Source organism: Oreochromis aureus, linkage group 19 (assembly GCF_013358895.1).
Source record: "Oreochromis aureus strain Israel breed Guangdong linkage group 19, ZZ_aureus, whole genome shotgun sequence".
Lineage (NCBI taxonomy): Eukaryota > Metazoa > Chordata > Actinopteri > Cichliformes > Cichlidae > Oreochromis > Oreochromis aureus.
The window spans coordinates 6,304,754-6,325,805 of record NC_052960.1 but is presented as its reverse complement, the minus strand read 5'-3'; the positions used below and the strand labels follow the sequence as shown (position 1 = coordinate 6,325,805).

At 40.8% G+C, this 21,052-nt stretch overlaps 1 protein-coding gene and 1 pseudogene across 1 annotated transcript; both read right to left on the bottom strand.

Moving 5' to 3' along the window:
- Window positions 1-350: 350 nt before the first annotated feature.
- LOC116325314 (transmembrane protein 151B-like) lies at window positions 351-5,936 on the bottom strand. Its single transcript, XM_031746161.2, has 2 exons — window positions 5,859-5,936; window positions 351-2,077 (listed from the first exon to the last, which is right to left on the bottom strand). Exons 1-2 carry the CDS (start codon window positions 5,934-5,936, stop codon window positions 668-670), a joined length of 1,488 nt encoding a protein of 495 aa, XP_031602021.2. The 3' UTR covers window positions 351-667.
- Window positions 5,937-9,310: 3,374 nt separating this feature from the next.
- On the bottom strand, window positions 9,311-12,266 carry LOC116325312 (annotated as a pseudogene).
- Window positions 12,267-21,052: the final 8,786 nt, after the last annotated feature.

Below are 21,052 nucleotides of genomic sequence, written 5' to 3'. Positions count from 1 at the left end.
GGCTGTTAGGAGGGCATGAGTCTGAACTTCTCTCAGTCTGAACAAATGCCTCTCCCTTTCTAACATCCTTAGGTCACTGCCTGCTGAAATTAAGCTTATACCTGTTGTCTGAAGTTAATAAAAGGCATTCTGGGTAATGTAGGAACAAACAGATGATTAAAAAAGAATTTACAGATATGGTTTAACAGTGAGTGAGAACGTCCAAGATTTAAATAGTCACTTGAAGTCAGAGGTTTCCACTTTGGGATGTACACCAGCACAAACTGGCGATCCTCCACTTGAGATTTGTTTTCACAGTTATTGCTGTAGTTAGAAATTAAATTTGTAGAAGCTGCTCCATAATGAATCACTGAATGAAGGTGAGATGGTTAAACCTCTGAGAAAGTCCCTATGAGGTATCTGCAGCCTTAGTTTCACATGCACTGTAAAAGCTGTAGCGATGGTGTGCTTTGTAACAGTCTGCGTCTTCTTGGTTTTTCCTGGAAGCCAAGCAGATATGATTTGTTTGTGTGTGTGAGCTTATCATGGGATGCCACTTTGTTCTCCGCTCACTGACCTCTGTTATTGCTTTGGTGATTCACACATTCAGGATTCAGGCAATTGTTTCTTACAGCATCCACTACGCCCTGTTTTTGAAGTGCTACAGAAATGCCGCTGTGACTGCATATCATAAAGAGGTCTCCACGCAGGAGCCATTTCTGTGGAAAGATCTGTGGTTGTGGCAGTTCTCACTGCAGTGGACAATGAGCACCGGGTAACAAAGTGCATCCTCGTAGTCCGGGGGCTCCTCGTCATCTGTGGTGAGGCGTTCCGATAGGCAGCGGGTATTTTCGCTGGGGCTCTCCTGGTCGTCCAGGCTGCCGCTCCTCCAGAAGCAGCTGCGCTGGGAGCCATAGCGCCGGGCCAAGGAGAAGCGGCTGCTGCTGAAGGGGATGCGGGAGCTGGCACCAGTGCAGATGCTGAGGGCGCTTCGGGAGAACACTGAGGAGCAGCTCATGGCTCTGTGGCAGCGCTCGCAGTTCTGACGAAGCCCACTGAAGCTAGAGGGGCACTGGGCCAGGTCCATGAGGCCAGCCTCTGAGTAACTGGGAACCAGCTGCTGGTTGGAGCGAATGTGCCACTCCAGTTCTGTACTGTCAATGGTGTTAACTCGAGGGATACGGCGCCAATAAGGGCGATCATCACAAGGGGTCACAGGGAGGTAATCGTGGCCAAAGAGCTTTTCAACACGATAGTGGACGTATGCAGTGCGATACTCCGTGAAGACTCTGAGAGGCCAGGAGAACGTGAGGAAGGAGGCAAACCAGAAGACGTACTGGGACAGATACCAAGGGTGGTGCTCCGGGTCACAGAGCACCAAGACATACTCCTTCAGGTCAATGTTCTTCAGATGCATGCCCTCTCTTGCTTCCATGTAGTCATCCAGGCCCTCATTGTCGGTGAAAAACCTCGCCCTTTGTGTGAGATAAGAATTCTCGGACTCCACGTTGGCAAAACTGAAACACTTGGTGAAGCGCATCTTTGTCAGCGCAGACTTCTCCAAGCCCAGCAGCTGTTTGGAAACATCTTTGACACCACAGTGGCTGTAGTCAAATTCTGCTTCTGCCACGTGGGTGTTGACACGCTCATGGTAAACCTGGGTGCTCGTGTAGGCGTCTCCGTTGCGGTAGCGCGTGACTTGTCGAGTTCGGCGCACATAGTGATAGCTGATGGCCTTCCACCAGATGCAGGGCTTAGCCTGCTGCATCCTCTGGATACGCTCGGAGATGCCCTCCACGTCCACTTTGTGCTGCAGCTCATTCTTCACGTGACAGTGCCAGCACTCAACTAGGTAAACTAAATAGAGCATGCCCAGCAGGGCCAAGGGGATGTAGATGTAGCCATCAGAGCAGGGGCTGTCGTGGTACATCATGGAATTCCCTTTGAAGTCACTGTCGAAGGTCAGGCGGGTCACCTTGGTGATGTGACACCAAACCATGGCTCCCATGCAGCCATACATGAGAACGGACAAGAGTAGGCATTTCCAGAAACTCTCCCGACATAAGGACTTGCTTAGAGATTGCTTCAGCGGTCTTTGCTGTCGGGTGAAAGCACAAACATAAGAAGAAACGTTTTAAAAACTGATCAGAACATATTTATAATTCTATCACCACCAAATCTTAAACATCCATAATCCTTGATGTATTTAGAACACAAGTCGTAAGAACAAATTCAGCCTTTTGTAAATATTAACAAGCTGCGAATAGCTTTGTAACTGCAGAACAATATATTTCTTCAGTGCTGTACAAGCAAGCTTCATTTTTATGTGCAGGCAGTTTCATTCATGCAAAGTCAAAATCGTAATAGAACCAGGATTCTGTTAAAATCTCAATATGCTGTATGAAAAAGAAATGCCAAAGCCAAAATTCACTAATCACAAAATTTTGTGTATCTACCCAAAAAATGGTTTAAATCCTATACTCAATGAAAAAATTTGAAATTAGAAATGTACAATTTATCAAATGAAGTGGAAACTTAAATTGAAAACTAAATAAATATGAGAATTTATACAGCTGATTTTAATTGAATTAAAACAAATGTCAATTTATGTCACATGTACTTTGTAGAAAGTGTGTGATTTTTGTTTTTTTGGGGGGGGCAGTTTAGGTCCTCCATAGTTAAACACCACAGACTGCCAGTAGCTGTCAGATGCAGGTTTGTGTTTTGCTCGTTTGCTATCTGACTATTTTTGTTAGATTAAATATCAGAAACGTTAATAAACTTTTAATTGTAGGCGAAAAGCTTTAGAAAAGAGGAATTTCTGATTAAATTAAAATGTGTAAATAAAGTAAAAGCCTGGCCTTTATCATTTCTCACTGTGGTCCTCAGTGAACCTGACTGGCGTCGTCCGTATCTGCTGGGTTTGTGTTTCTGGTTTGTGTGGCAACAAATAAATTATGTTGCCACTGTGAGTTATTTCTCTTTTAGCCAGCTTGTGCTTTTTTAAGTTATCTCATGTGTATTATTGTGACTTTTCCTTCCTTCCTTTCCACTTCTTTCTTCCCTTCATGTTTCCTAATTGTGTCTTGATCCCCCAGTCAGTCCTTTGTGTATCCCCCTGTCAGCTGATCTGCTTTACAGTGTTTTTGCAAAAAAAGCGCTATACAAATACAGGCCATTTTGCATGCTTTGATTGCAGCTGCTGATTAATAACCGTGACATTGTTCAGTCTTTCGCATAATTAGACCAAAATAAACAAAGGAGTCACAAACCCTTGCAAGCAGCACTGGGGTTATGGTTGAAAAGAACAACAAGATAATTATGTAAATTGTCAGATGAAGTATGCAGCACTTACATGATATAGAAAAATGTTGCCACACACTTTCAGACAATAAAAGTACCTTTTTGCACTTTTAGTGGTACAGAGGTTTATCACTGAGGCTTTATCCTCTGAGGTGCAGAGTGCAGGGGAGACTTCTTTACACCCTTTGCACATCTGGTATCAATAAGTGCACAAGGCTCCCAGAAACAGGGAGAACAGGTGACAGTCCTCTGCGATTCTGCACCTTTACCTTAAATCTTAAACTGTAAGAGTAAATTTTATATTTCACCTAGTTCTGAAACAGTCACACTAACACGTTTCAAATTATCTGATTTTATTATTAGACAAAGATAACCCAAGTAAGACACACACACAAAAAAGACAAAAAGAAGAGTTCAATTTCAGTCATCACACCCAGACCTGTTTACTGTCCGACCTGTCGAATCAAGAATTTACTTAAACAGAACCTGTCCCACAAAGTGAAGTAGGCTAAAAGTTGACAAAAAGCAACACATTGTGCCACGATCTAAAGAAACTGAGAAAAAAAAATCATTGACATCTGTGAGTCTTAAATGGTTACATTGTCATTTCTGAGGCTTTGGAACTCCAGTGAATCACGGTGAAGACCATTATTGATAAATAGAGAGAATTTGGAACAGTGGTGAACCTTCCCAGGAGTGGCCAGCATACCAAAATAACCCCCAGCGTCCAGTGACGACTCATCCAGAAGGTCACAAAAGAATCCAAAAGAAAATCTAAATAACTGCAGGTCTCACTTTCCTCAGTTAAGATCAGAGGTCATGAATCAACAATAAGAGACTGGGAAAAAGTGAGAGCATTCCAAGGAGAAAGCCACTGCTGACCAAAACAAACACAAGGGCTCGTTTAACATTTGCTAAAAAAAAAACATTAATGATCCCCAAGACTTTTGAGAAATTTTCTCTGGACTAATGAGACTTGCTGTAATTGATGGAACAAGAAAAGCTGAAGGAGAATGTCTGGCCATCACTTCATGCCCTGAAGCTCCATCACTGTTGGGTTATGCAGCATGACAGTGATTTGCAACAGACCAGCAAGTCCACCTCAAACAACCCTTCAATGTGGCTGAATTAAAACAACAGTGCCAAAATTTCTCCACAGTACATTATGAATTGAAAGCCTCATTGCCAGTTATCACAAATGCTTGATTCTGCCAAGCTGGCACAGCCAGCCATAAGATTTAGTTTTCACACCAGGCTATGCAGGTTTGGATAGCATTTTTTTCTTAATAAATAAAATCATCATCTAAAAAAATACTGCATTTTGTATTTAGCCAAGTTATTTTTATCTAGTATTAAAATGTATTTGATGAACTGAGATATTCAAAAATAGAAAAAGAAACCATTAAAGGGCCAACCACTAAACAGTACTGCACCCTTTTGGTCCTTAAAAAGGTATATAGTTGTCTTGAAGTCTAATAATTAGCTTAATGGGTGCAGATGTGTGTTGATTATACTTTTAGGGGCCGAAATTGATGTTTTCATTTCTGTGAGTGTCCATGCATTTGGGCTTACAATTATGTAATTATTGCATTGGGTGAAAATTCCTTAAGAAAGAATGGATGTTAACTCTAACCCTAAACGGATCCCAGCCAAACTGATGGATGTTATTAGGTCACTGGCTCGTTTGCAGCTGACCTGCATCTCTGCTGACTGATAACTGCAACGTCTGTGGATGTTTTGCATAAAAGTATGACCAAAAGGGTCAAACACACACGGATCAGACATTTCTGTCCAAAGAAAATCAATCTGCAAACAGTAAGAATAACTGAGGATATTCCGTCCATGGTCAGGTTCACAGGCCCGCTGCGGCACACGGGAGGTGAAAAACAGGTAAAGACGCTGGCTGGCTGATTCCCAATCACATATCCTGCAGTTTTCCTCTAAAATAATCAATGCATGCTACAAGATTATAGAAATTCCTTTCTATATCAGACTGTGGAACAGTGGCATGTCTGTAACACCAAATTCCCGTCAGATTATCCACCTGCAGCGTGTCACAGCCTGCACAGCACTCACATGGACACATTAAAGCTCTGCGACAAGCTCTGACAAACAGACCGTAACAAAAGGAATTTGCTGTGCCAAAAAAAAAAAGATTGCCAGAAAATTCTACCTCCTCTCTGGTGTCCTCCTCGAAAACGGTGGTGGTGCTGCTTTCACTCGCTGTCGCAGCCGATGCTGGAGGAGACATGATGCTGGGCAGCTACTGGTAGTGATGACAGGGCGTGGAGGAGGAGGAAGAGCGAGAGATTTCACCACCTTTGCTCCACAGCGACCCTCAAATGAGACTCGTCACATCTGCTGTCGTTTAGAGGCATTTAGAGCTGAGCCGACGGGGACCGGCTGATCGGTGAAAGACAAAATAAGAGCATCTGTACCTTCCCGGTGCGTAAGAAACGAAAAACAATACGCGAGGGTGTTTCTACAGGAACTCCCGCATCCTGCTGTCTACGGTTCAGCCGTCAGTGCCGCAGTAACATGATGGGAGATTTGCTGTATTAGCCGGTTGTTGTTACTGAAGGAGCGTGCCCTGCCCCTCGGGGCCCGCTGGGTGCGCAGGAGGCGGCCGGAGAGCTGGCGGGGTCGCTGTCCATGGTGCTGACTGAGGTAGACTGAGGTACCGGGAGATGCTGTTGCATAAATCACTTAAAGGGAAAGTCCGACCTAAAATGTGCCGCCCCACTGATTATCAACATATGGAGCAAAAATAAAGTTACTTTTAGTTTAGTAAAGTAATCTGGTCACTCTTTAGGCTTAGCCACTGGTTTTATTTGGACGGCTTAATTGTTCGTAGTGTTGTTGTGACTTTGTGATCTTTGGTTACTTAATATGAATGAGTTTTGATTTTATTGAAGTTTTGGATTCTCCTGTTTGTTGATTTGTTGTTTGTTGATGATACTGCCAAAGGGAACCATGTATAATTCTGTTTACATAAACATGCTTCCCTTAGGCAGTATCATTAGAAGACATAGTATACATTTTCACTGCTATGCAGATGACACCCAACTTTATCTACCCATGAAGCCAGGTAACACACACCAAATTGTTAAACTGCAGGAATGTCTTAAAGACACAAAGACCTGGGTAAACACTAATTTTCTGCTTATAAATTCGGTTAAAACTGACGTTATTGTACTCAGCCCTGAAAATCTTAGTAATATGCCCTCTAACGAGATACTTGCTCTGGTTTGCATTGCCTTGACCTCCAAACTGCAGGCTTGCTTGTTGTTCCTAAAGTATTTAAAGTAGAATTGGAGGCAGAGCCTTCAGCTTTCACGCCCCTCTTCTGTAGAACCAGCTTCCAGTTTGGATTCAGGAGACAGACACAATCTCCAAAGGCTTAAAACTTTAATTTTTGCTAAAGCACATATTTAGGGCTGGATCAGGTGACCCTGACTCCTCCCTTAGTTATGCTGCAATAGGTGTAGGCTGCTGGGGGAGTCCCATGATGTTTCTTCTTTAGTCACCTTTCTCACTCACTATGTGTTAACAGACCTCTCTGCATTGAATCTGGCTCTCTTCCACAACAGCTCTCTTTTATCCTGTCTTCCTCCCCCTGACCCAAACCAGTCGTGGCAGATGGCTGCCCCTCTGCCTGGTTCTGCTGGAGGTTTCTTCCTGTTAAACAGGGGTTTTTCCTTACCACTGTCACCAATGCGACCTTCTGCATGTGGATCATCGGGCGCAAGAATCACATACATGTCAAAGAAGTGCAAGTAACAACTGTTTTTTAAAGGGCATTGTGATTTAAGCACTTCAGCCACACAGCTATCAGGAATCCTATTCACCCAGCACAATATATCTCAGTTAGTTTTTGATACACATGGCACATACACACAAATATAAATGATACAGAGTCATTAAAATTTGTTCTTTTTCACAGGACTCAGACAGATGGCCTCACATTTGACCATACAGCACTTTGGTACATAGATGAGTTTATTGTTGACTCAGTGACTCAAAGGTGTCCAGGTCCCGTGGTTGCAAAACAAGCACAAATCATTCATATTCCACCACCATTCTTGACAGTTGGTGGGACATGTTTGTGCTGATATGCCGTCTTTGGCTTTTGCCATAAAGTCATGCTGCCATGTTTTGTTTTGTTTTTAGAGAGAAATGGCTTACTTCTCTCTAAAAGCCATACTTCTTCATCTTTTTTTCTAATTGTAATGCCATGAACTTTAACCTTTAGCATGCTGGCTGAGGCATTTAGAGTCTGACATGTTGCTCTTGGGCTTTTTTGCAGTTTCTCTGAACATTGCACGGTCTGAAGTTGGTTTGAATTTGCTGGGATTTTCACTACTTTGTAGCTTGTGGCATTTTGTTAACACACTGGTGAATCCTCCAGACCCACAAACTGCCAAAACGTCTGCTCTTATAAAGGTGGTCACACAGCTGTGCTCTAGTAAGTAGAAGCACCCAGCTTCTACTTACCCTTAATTCCAATGGAAAGTAGAAATAAGTGTATATCTACTTTTTCCCAGGACCCTCTATAGAGTAAACATTAAACATTCTTTCAAAAGAAATTAGTTCCATTTGTAGATTTTGTCAACTTTTGTATATTCAGCTTCTTTAAATTTATCTTTACTATTCATTTTTTTTAGCTGTTTGACTCATTTCTGTCTTTTTGATCTGTTTTTTTCCCACTTTTAATTTCACTTCTGATTCTCTGTTCTATTCTGGAGTCATCAAAGAGAAATGGTAAAAATAAAATACTTTTTATTATTGATTTACATATTTAAATTTGAATATGAATACCATCAGTCACATTACTAATGTTACATCTGTTAAACAACGTGTAAAATGTTTTCAAGAACCTCAATAAGTGTTCACGAAATGTGGTGAACAAGGGAGCAAAAGTTTCCAGAAACCATCAAGCATCAAATCTACTGCATGAAAACTCTTATTTCTTTAAGTCTAATAAAGATATTTGTAAGTAGAGCTCCTCCTGTGTGTGAGTCATGTGTCATACATGATATGAAGCACATTTAATGCTGGCATTATTACTAAAAAGCACATTTCTTCACATAATTGGGATACATGAAAGAGAAGACTCCATCAAACATCAAAATTATATCACATTCTGGGTCACAATTAAACTTACAACTCACAACAAAAGTAATGTTTGTGTTATGTATGATCTAAAGCTGCCTGTTCAGCTGTTTGGTTCTAATTTGTCTTTACTGAAACAGAGGAGGACATCAGTTCAGCAGGATGTTGGAAAATCTTATGGGTCACTTGGAAGGGTTGTGGTGTTAGTAAATGACTAAATGTGCTATTAAAATGTACTTTAATGCACTGATAACGGCATTGCAGTACATTATTTCCTTACTTGACACTGAATAAATGTAACTGAGCATCAGTCTTTAGTAAAATAGTCTTCATTTTAACCCTCAAACAACTCGTCTATTACTATTTTCTTGCAAAGAGGAGTTGCACAATTAAAATGACATTTTATTTAGACAATCCTATGATTTTTCTCACAAAACAAAAGTTCTTTGTTTCGGTAACACTAGAAAAATATGTATGTAAGTATATAAGTATATGTAATATACTTTTAAGCAGATTATGTATCATTTAACACCGAACTATGAAATGGCGACTCCATAACACTTTGATCACCGACAAATTACAGTGAAGTTATCACAGTCAGGAGGTTTGTTTTTCATCTTTTGTTACTTCCAGGCTCAAACTAAATCTATTTGCCAATATGTAATATGGTTCTTTGAGCAGAAACACTCAAAATTTCCAGATTACTAAAATATCTAAAAATAATAACTGTCAATATTGGACTCAGAAATATGACATTATTACCAACAAGTCACAAATTACAATAAAATCAAAGCCTATAACGATAAAATAAGAAGAAGGTGGGAAAAAAATCATGGCAAGAAATAGTTCTACAATCAAAAATATCACAAAGGCACATATAAATATAAGGCTTGGGTCATAAATGACTCCACACAGGTCACCTGAAGGCTAAAGAAACAGAAATCACAGAAAAGGATTCTTGACGGAGACAAAACTACAACAAAGTCTTCACCTTTGGGGCTCCTCCTCCCTGATGACCACACTGTCTGAAACCCAATACTGGTTACTGCTTTTTTCCAGCATTTCTTTTTTCTGGTGATGATGGGATCCCTTAAAGGAACGTTGGCACAAGTGCAGATGCTGAGGGGGCTTCTAAAGAACACTGAGGATCAGATGATGACTCTGTGGCAGCGCTCACAGTTCTGATGAATCTCGCTGAAGTTGGACGGTCACTGGGCCAGATCCATGAGGTCAGCCTCTGGGTAAGCAGCTGCTGGTTGGAGCAAATGTGCCACTCCAGTTCTGTAACATCAGTGCTTTTAACTCGAGGGATACGACACCAGTATCGTCGATCAACACATGGCGACACAGGGCGGTAATCGTGCCCGAAGACCTTCTCAACACGATAGTGGACGTATGCAGTGCGATACTCCGTGAAGACTCTGAGAGGCCAGGAGAACGTGAGGAAGGAGGCAAACCAGAAGACGTAGTGGGACAGATACCAGGGGTGGTGCTTTGGGTCACAGAGCACCAAGACATACTCCTTCAGGTCAATGTTCTTCAGGTTCATGTCTTCTCTGGCTTCCATGTAGTCATCCAGGCCCTCATTGTCGGTGAAAAACCTCGCCCTTTGTGTGAGATAAGAATTTTCGGACTCCACATTGGCAAAACTGAAACACTTGGTGAAGCGCATCTTTGTAAGCACAGACTTCTCCAAGCCCAGCAGCTGTTTGGAAACATCTTTGACACCACAGTGGCTGTAGTCAAATTCTGCTTCTGCCACGTGGGTGTCGAGGCGCTCGTGGTAAACCTGGGTGCAAGTATAACGGCGGTAGCGCGTGACTTGTCGAGTTCGGCGCACATAGTGATAGCTGAAGGCCTTCCACCAGATGCAGGGCTTAGCCTGCTGCATCTTCTTTATGTGCTCATAGATGCCCTCCACGTCCATTTTGTGCAGCAGCTCATTCTTCACGTGACAGTGCCAGCACTCCAACAGGTAGACTAAATAGAGCATGCCCAGCAGGGCCAAGGGGATGTAGATGTAGCCATCAGAGCAGGGGCTGTCGTGGTACATCTTGGATTTCCCTTTGAAGGCACTGTCGAAGGTGAAACGGGTCACCTTGGTGATGTGACACCAAACCATGGCTCCCATGCAGCCATACATGAGAACGGAAAGGAGGAAGCATTTCCAGAAACTCTCCCGACATAAGGACTTGCTCAGAGATTGCTTCAGCGGTCTTTGCTGTTGAGTGAAAGCACAAACATAAGAAGAAACATTTAAAAAACTGATCAGGACATATTTATAATCCTATAACCACCTAATCTCATGATGTATTTAAAGTACAAGTCCTCAGGTCCCGTGAACAAAATTCAGCATTAGCAAATACTAATCCAGCCTGCATTATGCAACTTTGGAAGGAGAGTGTTTGCTTTCTCAAAGAACAGTTTGTATTTTATTCAGACTGCACAACACTGCAGAGTTTAGGACCGAAATGCAGGACTCTGAGTCTGGCAGATGTAAAAACTACTTTTACTCCAGGCAAGGTAGGCAAACTTCAAAAGTCCAAAGTTCAAACAAACTTAACAATGGTCTGGCCAGAGTAATGCAATGGTATCTTACAGGGTAGAAACACTAATCAGGGGAAGTGAGCACAGCTGGGGGGAAACTGGGCACAGGTTAACAAAATCTACATAACAAGGTAAGAGAAATAAAAGCGATTTTATTTATATAGCACAAAAAATAAAAACAGAAATCCTTGTAGGTTTACAATTCATTAAGGTAGTGAAAAACAATGAGATATCATTTTTTTTTAAAAGCCAATCAAAATTAAACAAAAAAACAAACTTGAGTGTGGTCCTGTGTGAATAGTAAAGGTAAAGTAAAACTAAAAAGAAAGGCACAAAAGACAAGAAGAAAAGACTTGGCTAGAGGATGAAGAGGAAGTTTGGAACAAGCATAGACTCAAACATGACTCTAAACACAAACTAAAAAAGAATGAAATTGGCCACAGGGGTGTTACTACAGTTAAACATAATAAACCTGCAACATAAGAAACCTAACAGAGATTAATAATGAAGAATTCAAAGTTCATAAAACTCTAAACTTCATGTTTCAAATCAGGAACATGACAGGTATTTCTATATGTACTTGCTGTAAAGGCAAGTTTCATGGTATGGAAGACAAAAGTAGCTCAATTTGAGTAATAAAACTATGATTTAAAGTTAATATACATGAAGGCAGGCATTAATTTGGTTGAAGAGAACAGACATTAATATGCTGTCAGTTGTTTTGTAATTGTCTTTGTAAAAAACAAAATAGGAAATTAAAAGTATTTATTTTTACCCTTTTTGGTCTACATTTTCTCTCATTTCATTCATTTCTATTTGTCAAAAATAATTCATAAAAACGAAAAACTGTGAGAAAACTTTACTTAAAACATGTTTCAAATAAAATGAACAAATTAATAAATAAAATGGAAACTTAAATGGAAAACTAAATAAACAGGAAGATAAGCAGAGTGAATCGCCACCGCCACACGCACTCCCGTGTTCAAGTTTTCACCGATGACACCTGTCAGATCATCCACCTGCAGCGTGTCACAGCCTGCACAGCACGCGCACGGACACAATAAAAATCAACCACACAGAGACTGTAAGAAAAAGGAAAAAGAAAAAAGAGAATTGCCAGAAAATTCTACCTCCTCTCTGGTGTCCTCCTCGAAAACGGTGGTGGTGCTGCTTTCACTCGCTGTCGCAGCTGATGGTGGAGAAGACATGGTGCTGGGCAGCTACTGGTAGTGATGACAGGGCGTGGAGGAGGGAGAAGAGGGAGAGATTTCACCACCTTTGCTCCACAGCGACCCTCAAATGAGACTCGTCACATCTGCTGTCGTTTAGAGGCATTTACAGCCGGTGATCGGCCAAAAAAGAGCATCTGTACCTTCCAGCTGCTGGGAAACGGGTTAAGACAAGAAAAACAATACGCGGGGGTGTTTCTACGGGAAATCCCGCATCCTGCTGTCTACGGTTCAGCTGTCAGTGCCGCAGTAACATGATGGGAGATGTGCTGTATTAGCTGGTCGTCGTTACTGAAGGAGCCTGCCCTGCCCCTCGGGGCCCGCTGGGTGCGCAGGAGGCGGCCGGAGAGCTGGCGGGGTCGCTGTCCATGGTGCTGACTGAGGTAGACTGAGGTACCGGGAGATGCTGTTGCATAAATCACTTAAAGGGAAAGTCCGACCTTAAGCGAGTCTTAAAATGTGAAGCTGCACCGATTTTCAATGCAGGGAAGGAAAAACAGAGTTTTTCGCTTTAACTCAGTAATCCGATGACACTTAAAGGTTCCTCCTCAATGTGCCGGCTCATCAGCTTGATCAAGGTGTCATGGTCCCAGGGTTTTGTTCCTTATTCATGACTTTTGATTTCAGTGCTGTTGTAGAGGGGTTTTTTTTTTTAAGTTTTTGGATTCGTGGATTCAGGGTTTTTAGTCACGGTCTGGGCTTTTGTGTTGTTTGAGGGTTTTTCATTCTTAATACATTTGAGCTTTTATTTTTAAAACTGTTTTTTCATTTATTATTATTCTGCTAGTGATTTTAAGACATCATCAAGTCTTTGATTCCTGTCTTCAACTTTATAATTTTCCAGTTTTGTGATTTGGGGTTTTGGTTTTTGATCCAGTGACTTTCCAATTTCTGTGTTTTTGTTTTCCACCATTATAACAAATCTCCTTTTGCCCGCTCCCTGTGTAGGTCTGTATGATGTTTTCCTGCCATGTTCCCTCCTGAAATAGTTCATTAATTTTTAGAATCTTTCTTTCATCTCTCCTTGTTTGGTCATTTCCTTTTTTCTTATTGATAGTTTCCTCTGCTTGTTTCTTTTGGGTTTTATTTCCTCCTCTTCTGTTTTCTATTCCCTAATCAGCCCTCTGTATATTTATAGTCATGTTTTCATCTTTGTCAAAGAGTCTGTTAAGTCAGCAAAAGTATAAAACCCACAAAAACACAAAGCCCAAAAAAGTTTTGGGTTTCTTGTGGATTTTTAAAATAATTTTATTATTTAATATTTATTTTTGGTTGACACTTTCCGCTTATTTCAGTTAGGATTCTGCTTTAGATTACTTATTTTAGACTCTTTTTTTCCTTAACTTTTCCTTTGTGTTTAGTTACCTCCTGTGTTATTTTTGACAGTCACATTTCCTTGTGTCTGGTACAAAGAGTAGGTAAAAAAGTAATTTTTACAGATTTGCTTGTTTAATTTTAAACATGAATTCCACCAATAACATCAGTTATGTTGTAAATGATGTATTATGTAAAATGTTTTCAAAAACCTTGATAAGTCCATAATAAATGTAGTTAACAGGAGTCTCCAGAAACTGTCAAGCATAAAATCTGCTGTATGAAAATGCATTTAACTATTATAAAGGTTTTTATATTTACAGTTTACAGTATTTGTGTGAATCTTGTGTCAGAGATGATATGAAGCACATTCAATCTAGAAATGAATACAAAATCTTTACAAACAGAAAAGACCTGTTCATACATGAAAGACTCCATGAAATATCAAAATCATGTCAGATTTTAGGTCAAAAATAAACTCACAACTTAAAAAATACAATCTACTTCTCAGAAATTCAGTCAAAATCTCAGAGCAGTGAGTAAAATTGTTTTTCAGCTGTTTGGTTTAAATCTTTACTGAAACACATGAAGCACATGTTGGAAAATTGTGGATCATTTTTGAAGGGCTGTTCATCCATCCATTTTATTCTGCTCATATCCAATTCGAAGCCATGTGGGGTCCCTGGACAGGTCGCTCGTCTGCCGCAGGGCTAACACAGAGACACAGAACCATTCCCACAATCACGCCTACAGTCAATAACCCACAGAGACTCAGGGAGAACACGCAAAGAAAGGCCACAGGGTGGCCTCAAACAAAGCATCAATCTCTAGTAAAACTGTCTTTTAATCCTCAACAATCACTTTTTTTCCATTTTCAATGCAAAAAGGAGTTAAAAACAAAATTGTATGAACAAAATCACATTTATTTGGACAATCCTTCTTTGGTTCTTCACACAAAACAATTTTCTCTGTCAGTAAACCAGAACATTTTTAAAACTTAAGATTTGTCGGATAGAATCATATGTGGACAGGTTGTTACTTTCAACAAGTTGTAATGAAATAAGCGCCAATAAATTCCAAATTGCAATAAAATAAACGTCTGTAGTGTTAAATGTATGTACATATATTACCTCTATCCAGTTTTGTTTCCTAGTTGCCCATAAACAGCTGTGAAAAGTTGTACAAGAAGTCAAATCAAAAAATTTTTGTGGTCAAAAATATCCTGAAGGCACATGTAAATATGAGGCTGGGATCATGAATGACTCCACGTCACGTGAAGAAACAGAAGTCATTGAAAGGGATTCAGGGTGGAGGCAAAGCCGTAAGACAATCTTCATCCTCAGGAGTGCTCCTCCCTGATGTGCCCACGGTGTGAAATCCCACGCTGTTCACTGCTTTTCCCAGGGTCTCCTTTTCTGGTGACGAAGGGAACCCTAAAAGGAAAAGCAAATAAGAGTTATGAGTGCATGAAAATCTCTTCATGGTCAGAAATATTCCATAACCTTTCAGTCTGACTTTATACATGTTAATAAAAGAGGATAATGCTTAATTTAAAATTGTTTCGGATGATGCACTGAGCTACTTACAGAGTACATGTTGGAGAGGTTGTTGAAAAGCACTTGGCCTGCGCTCACTTTGTTCCTCACTCCTCTCACGGTCCCATTCTTGCTGCAGATATTGATCCGCTTGTTGCTAAACAGCATCTCTCTCTTGGCACTGGCGTACAAAAGCAGGTCATCGGGTTCACAGCCATTCTCGTCCACGGCTGCTTCCACCACCAAACCGTTCAGGTGGCTGTTGGCCTCGCTGGTGGGGAGAGAGCCACCCTGCTGCTCTGCCTCCGGGCTGCTGGTCGGGTCAGACTCCACAGAGTCCTCCACCGAGCCGCACCAGGCTCTCTCATCCTTGAACACCTCCGCCAAGACCCGGCCGCTGTTGGCAGACGCTACTCTAAACCTGACTGTTTTCCCAGCCTTCTCGTTCTCCTGTTTCAGTTTTGGCCTCTCCATTGAAATACAAGAATGTCTCACATGTTTTACATCCCATTCAGAAAAGCCAGACACGCTCTCTCTGTGCTGCGCAATTATCAAACAATAATATCCTCACTGATGTGTCAAAATGAGCTGAAAATACCCTGAGTACAAAAACTAGACACCCAGATGGTTAATAATTAATGAGCTTCTGCCATGGTAACCGCTAAAACAGGCAAACAGTAAATTGATATTACCATGTTCAATAATTGATCCAGGTTAGTTTTCAAACAGCTACAGAAGTGTGTGATCCTTTATGGTCGACTGGGCCAGCAACAAGGATGAATTACCCAAGAAACACCAGACAACCTCCGGTGACCTTTACTGCGACCCCCGTTTTGTTTGTCTGACCCCGAGGTTATCATGAGAGCGCAGACTCGAAAGCCAAAGTAGGCAGATTGTTCTTTTCTGTGTTGGCCACTTTATTATATGCATCTGTTCTGCTCACAAATATCTAATCAGCTAATCACATGCCAGCAGCTCAGTGCATTTAGGCATGTAGACATGATCAAGATGAAGAAACAACAAATGGCATGACGGTTGGTGGTTCTCGAGAGAGCCTCTCCACTGGAACCTCAGTAAGCTCACTCTTTCAATTCATCTCATAAATATTTTCTTGGAAAAATCTGGACCACCAGGATTAACCCCTGTCTCCTCTCTCTCCCTACACCTGGAAAAGGACCACTGTATTCTAACTCACGCTTCCACTGCTGATACAAGTCAGCAGTGGGAGTCATGACAAATCATGACATGCTCATAAATACACCGTGTGTCCTTTCTGTCAGTGTGGAAGGTTATTGCTTTGTATTTTGGTTCCTGTTGTGATAGCTTGTTTTGTTGTGTTTCTTTGTTTTCAGTTTCAGTGTTTGCCTTTTAGTTACTTCATGTTTTATTTTGAAGGTTAACTTTTCCTTTGTGTCTTGTCCTAGTTTTATTTCCAACTTTTTGCAACCTCTGCACCTTCCAGCAGGCTATTTTATTTGCCAGAGTAAAACACAGTAGGTTCAGTTAAGTGTCACAAAGTAATGAATAGAGCCAGAGGCAAAACTTTAAGCCTTACCACCATCAAGTTAGTTACTAGCAACTTAACTGATCTCCTTGACCTGTATAACCCAAAAAGAGCACTAAGATCCAAGGGCGTGGATTTGGCATGGACGGAGGGGACACGTCCCCACCAATATCCAGCGATTATTGAATTGTCCCCACCAATAATTTGATCGCTTCTTGTAAAAAAAAAAAAAAAAAAAAAAAAACGATAGAAAGAAAAAAAATCCATCTGTCAGCGTCTCAGTCACCCAGCGGTGCAGAAAGAGTTAAATTACGTTCTCTACTGGAGTCCGACCTCATGTGACAAATATGGCCAATGTGATTGGCTGAGCTTTTCAGGGAGCTCTGTTTAGTTTCAGCAGCGGCAAACCTGCGCTGCGAGGAGGAGAGGAGGATGGCAGCAACGAGGAAGAACGTGCATATAAGAAAGTATTTTTCAAAGAAACCTGTAAGTCACTTAAAGCCAAGTTCACTCATGAAATGTGTCCGTCATAATAACGTTACAGGCTATGCTAGGCTTTGGCCCACATCAGTCTAAAATTGTATGCAACCATGAATTACGTGTTTTGGACACTAACTGCACAACAAGCAGCTCTATTAGTTCTCCCAGTCTCAGAGCAACATGTCTAATTAGGGCCCGAGCACTGAGAGTGCGAAGGCCCTATTGTATCTGCTCTGTTTATTATTATTATTATTATTATTATTATTATTATTATTATTATTTTTCATTGAAATGAATTGCCTTTTTGAGGGCTTTAACATGCTCAAAAACTCATGAAATTTTGCACACATGCCAGGTCTGGTGAAAAATTTTGTATTTTAATGGTTTTACAAATGAGCACTGGGAAATGGCTCTGTAGCGCCACCTATGCCTTGTTAAATGCAGCCCTACGAACACATCGTTTTAGCTACATGTATGAAATTTGGCACACATGTGTATCATGCCAAGACGAACAAAAAGTCAGTGGGACCATTGACGCAAACCCAACAGGAAGTCCGCCATTTTGGATTGAAGGTCACATTTTGGCTCTAATTTTGCCATTTCCATGCCTCGAACTTTTGCGAACTCCTCATTGGAATTTCATCGTACAAGCTTCATATTTGGTCAGTGCCAACTACACACCTGGGCCATGTTAAATTGCGGAGCTTTTGAGTTTTCGGGATACGGTGAGGCCGTGGCACCACGGCGAATTTCAATGACTCGCCATGAAAATCTTATTGCCTCTCGTTCTGTCATACATTGTCCGACCTTGACCAAAGTGGACACATATGATAAGGCTCCACCCTGAACATATTTCAACTGCCATATTTGACATCAGGAGAGCGCCACCTAGTGGGAACAGGAAATGTCATGTTTTACACTTTGGGGTACAGTATTGTAATGGGTGACATCTGCAGCCTCAAATTTCTCCAGGAAAGCCTTAAGGAGTTGGTCTTGGGTTACAGAGAAAACTGTGAGTTTTCGCTGAAGGGTGTGACCCCAGCAGCATGGCGAACATTGAGGTCTCGCCATGAAGAAACAAATTAGTGTAACTCAATGAAATCCAATCTGATCAGTACCAGATTTTACAGGGATGATGTCAGACCCGCCCTGAAGAGATTGATGTGCCCATTGTCAGGAATACGTAGAGCGCCACCTAGTGGCACCAGGAAATGTCATGTCTTTCATTTTGTTGTACTGATTTTCACAGGTTCATCGTGGCCACCTCAAAAGCGGTGAGTATCACCATCAGTCCTTCATGATGCTTCTGTGCGAAAATTGTGACTTTAAACTGAACGGCGCACCCTGGTGGCAACGCGGTTCACCATGAAAGACAAAGTGGCTTTTGAGGGGCTTGGAAATTTTAAAAAGTCTTGGAATTTGGCCCAAACCTCCAATGTGATGAGCGCTTTGTTGTTATGTGATCATTTTCCTTGAATAGTGCAAAATGGCTCCACAGCGCCCCCTACAAAATTTCAAAACATCAGCCCCTGCTCTGTGTTTTATTTATAAGTCTGAAACCTGGTAAGCTTATGGAGGATATCAAGATGTACAAAAAAGTCTCTTGGAGCAATATCCCAAATCCAACAGGAAGTCAGCCATTTTAAAATTAAGGTGTAATTTTAGCCACTTTTTCCCCGCTTTTCAGACCTCATACTTTGACGAACTCCTCCAAGGGATTTCATCACATTAACCCGATCTCCTGTGTGTGGAATCTAAAGACCTTTGTGATGTTAAATTGCGAAGCTTTTTACGTTCAGGGAAACGGGGTGGCCATGGCGGCACGTGGAGTTTCAATCCCTCGCCAAAAAGCAGTAATCTGCTGTCACTCAAAAACACAATGTCCAATCTCTCCCAAAGTTCGCAGGCGTGATGAGACTCAAGGTCGGAAATGTTTGTTATCCCATTTGTCAGTAATGGTTAGAGCGCCACCTAGTGGGACGACTATAATAATGATTGAATGAGATGAATCGTTAGCTGGTGGTTCTAGGCATGAATTCCATCAATGTGACATCAGATCGGACGTGCTGGTTGTAGGTGTTGGGCGTGGCCCGACGTGCCGGGGTGCGAGGGCCCTCATAACGCTGCTTGCAGCTTTAATTTTGATTGAAACTGTAAGAAAAAACGGCAGCCTCGAGCAAGCCAGGATATTAGTTTAAAGAGGCTGTTAGAATTATGTCTAACGTTAAAATGTTGGTGACACAATAATTTCATCCTAGTGGCACTGACATATTCATAGGGTTAATTTTTGAGACAAAATATCATGAGGTAGTCATGATTTTGCAAATATTCCATACCACTTATTGTAGTGCAGTTTGCACTACAATTGTTTGGCTGCTGATGTAAATTGATTGATTAGTGTAGATTTGACAAAGAATCTGAATTGTCTCACTTTTTATATGGCACGAATCAATGTGTTATTTTATCAATATGTCCTAGTGCAGTCAGAGGGGAAAAGCCAGGGCCAAAGGTGAGGCACATCAAGCACAGAATAATAATTTTGTGGTCATCTTAGATGAGTTTTATGGACAAAAACCACCAGTTCATTTAGTGTTCTCTTAGTGCTAATGTATAAGAGAAGTTGGTGTACTATAACTGAAGTAATCGTGTTAAGATAAGATTACCTTTCATTTTGTCACAGCAGAAAGTGGACAGTGCAAAGTTATATAGCAAAAATTAGAATACAATAAGAATAATATACTGTACACAACTGTACAGAATAGAATAAAATAGAATAAAATATACATTAGGATAAAAATAGAATACAAATGTTATATACACCTGAGTAAAACTACAACTTACAACGTCTTATGTGTGTTTGATCAGCTGCAAAAGTCTTTGTTGTGGAGTCTGACAGCAGTGGGGAGGAAAGACCTGCGAAATCGCTCCATCCCACATTTAAGTCCTTAAAGTCATATTCTTTTATTGTCTTGACTGTATTTGAAGCTATTTTTATTTTTGTATGATACCTGATTTATGTGGAATATGGCTGAAGTAAACTAAAGTCTAAAATACTTAGTCAGTCATTTGTTTAATAGTAATTTAACATTATATAATTCACATATAAAACTATGAATTGTAATTTTACATGTTTTAATAGCATGTAGAATAGCATATGTAGGCAAGTATATTTGTCCTTTTTTATCAAGAAGCAAAGACGAAAAGGAAAAAAAAGAAAGAAAAAGGGCGGGGTTCGGTGGTTGAAACACCCGTCCCCACCAATGCCAAAACCAAATCTACGCCCTTGCTAAGATCCTCCAGCCAACTGCTCCTAATACAACCAAGGTCTCGTTTAAAAGAGGTGACCGTGTCTTTGCTATTGCCGCTCCTAGACTCTAGAATAATCTCCTAGTTGATAGGATTGAATCGGAATCTATTCAGTCGTTCAAATCGCGCTTAAAATCCCACCTGTTCAACTTAGCTTTTGAAGCAAATTAGTTTGACTTTCACTTGGCCTGCACTACACCATGTAATTGTAATTTTTAATTGAAATTGTACTATTTGTTTCTTGTTTCTGCCCGCATTGCGGTATTATTATGAAGCACTTTGATCTACCCTAGTCTTTTAAAATGTGCTATAGAAATAAACTTTGATTCTGGTGAGTTTTTTTTAATGTTATGTTATTATTAAATGAGATGGGAAGCTATCCACAGAGACCAGGATTTTTATTATTATTATTTATTATTGTTGTTGGTATTTGGGTGTAATCATCGACTGTAAAGTTGATTATTTTAGAATTAGAACCTGTGGAGATTCACCGACTTTTGGAGCCAGCCTCAATTGGCCACTACAAGAACTGCAGTTTGCTTGTTTTTTTGCCGAGAATAGCTATCAGCGGTAACAAAAATCTCATCTTTGCTTCTGAAAGCCTCTCTGGCAAGTTGTTTTTATATCAAACCATGTTTTTCATCAATCAGGTGTTTGTCAGATTTTTTTGGGGGGGTGCTTTTTTTTATTGTACTAAACAACTTTCCAGTCATTTAAGTGTTTCTAGGATCAAAGGAAAATAA

Excerpts from the sequence above, each read along its gene's own strand:
- LOC116325314 (XM_031746161.2), bottom strand. The coding sequence starts at position 5,936 with ATGGACAGCGACCCCGCCAGCTCTCCGGCCGCCTCCTGCGCACCCAGC. Across the intron at positions 2,078-5,858 it reads GGGCAGGGCACGCTCCTTCA|CAAAGACCGCTGAAGCAATC; the intron begins GTAACAACAACC and ends TTCACCCGACAG.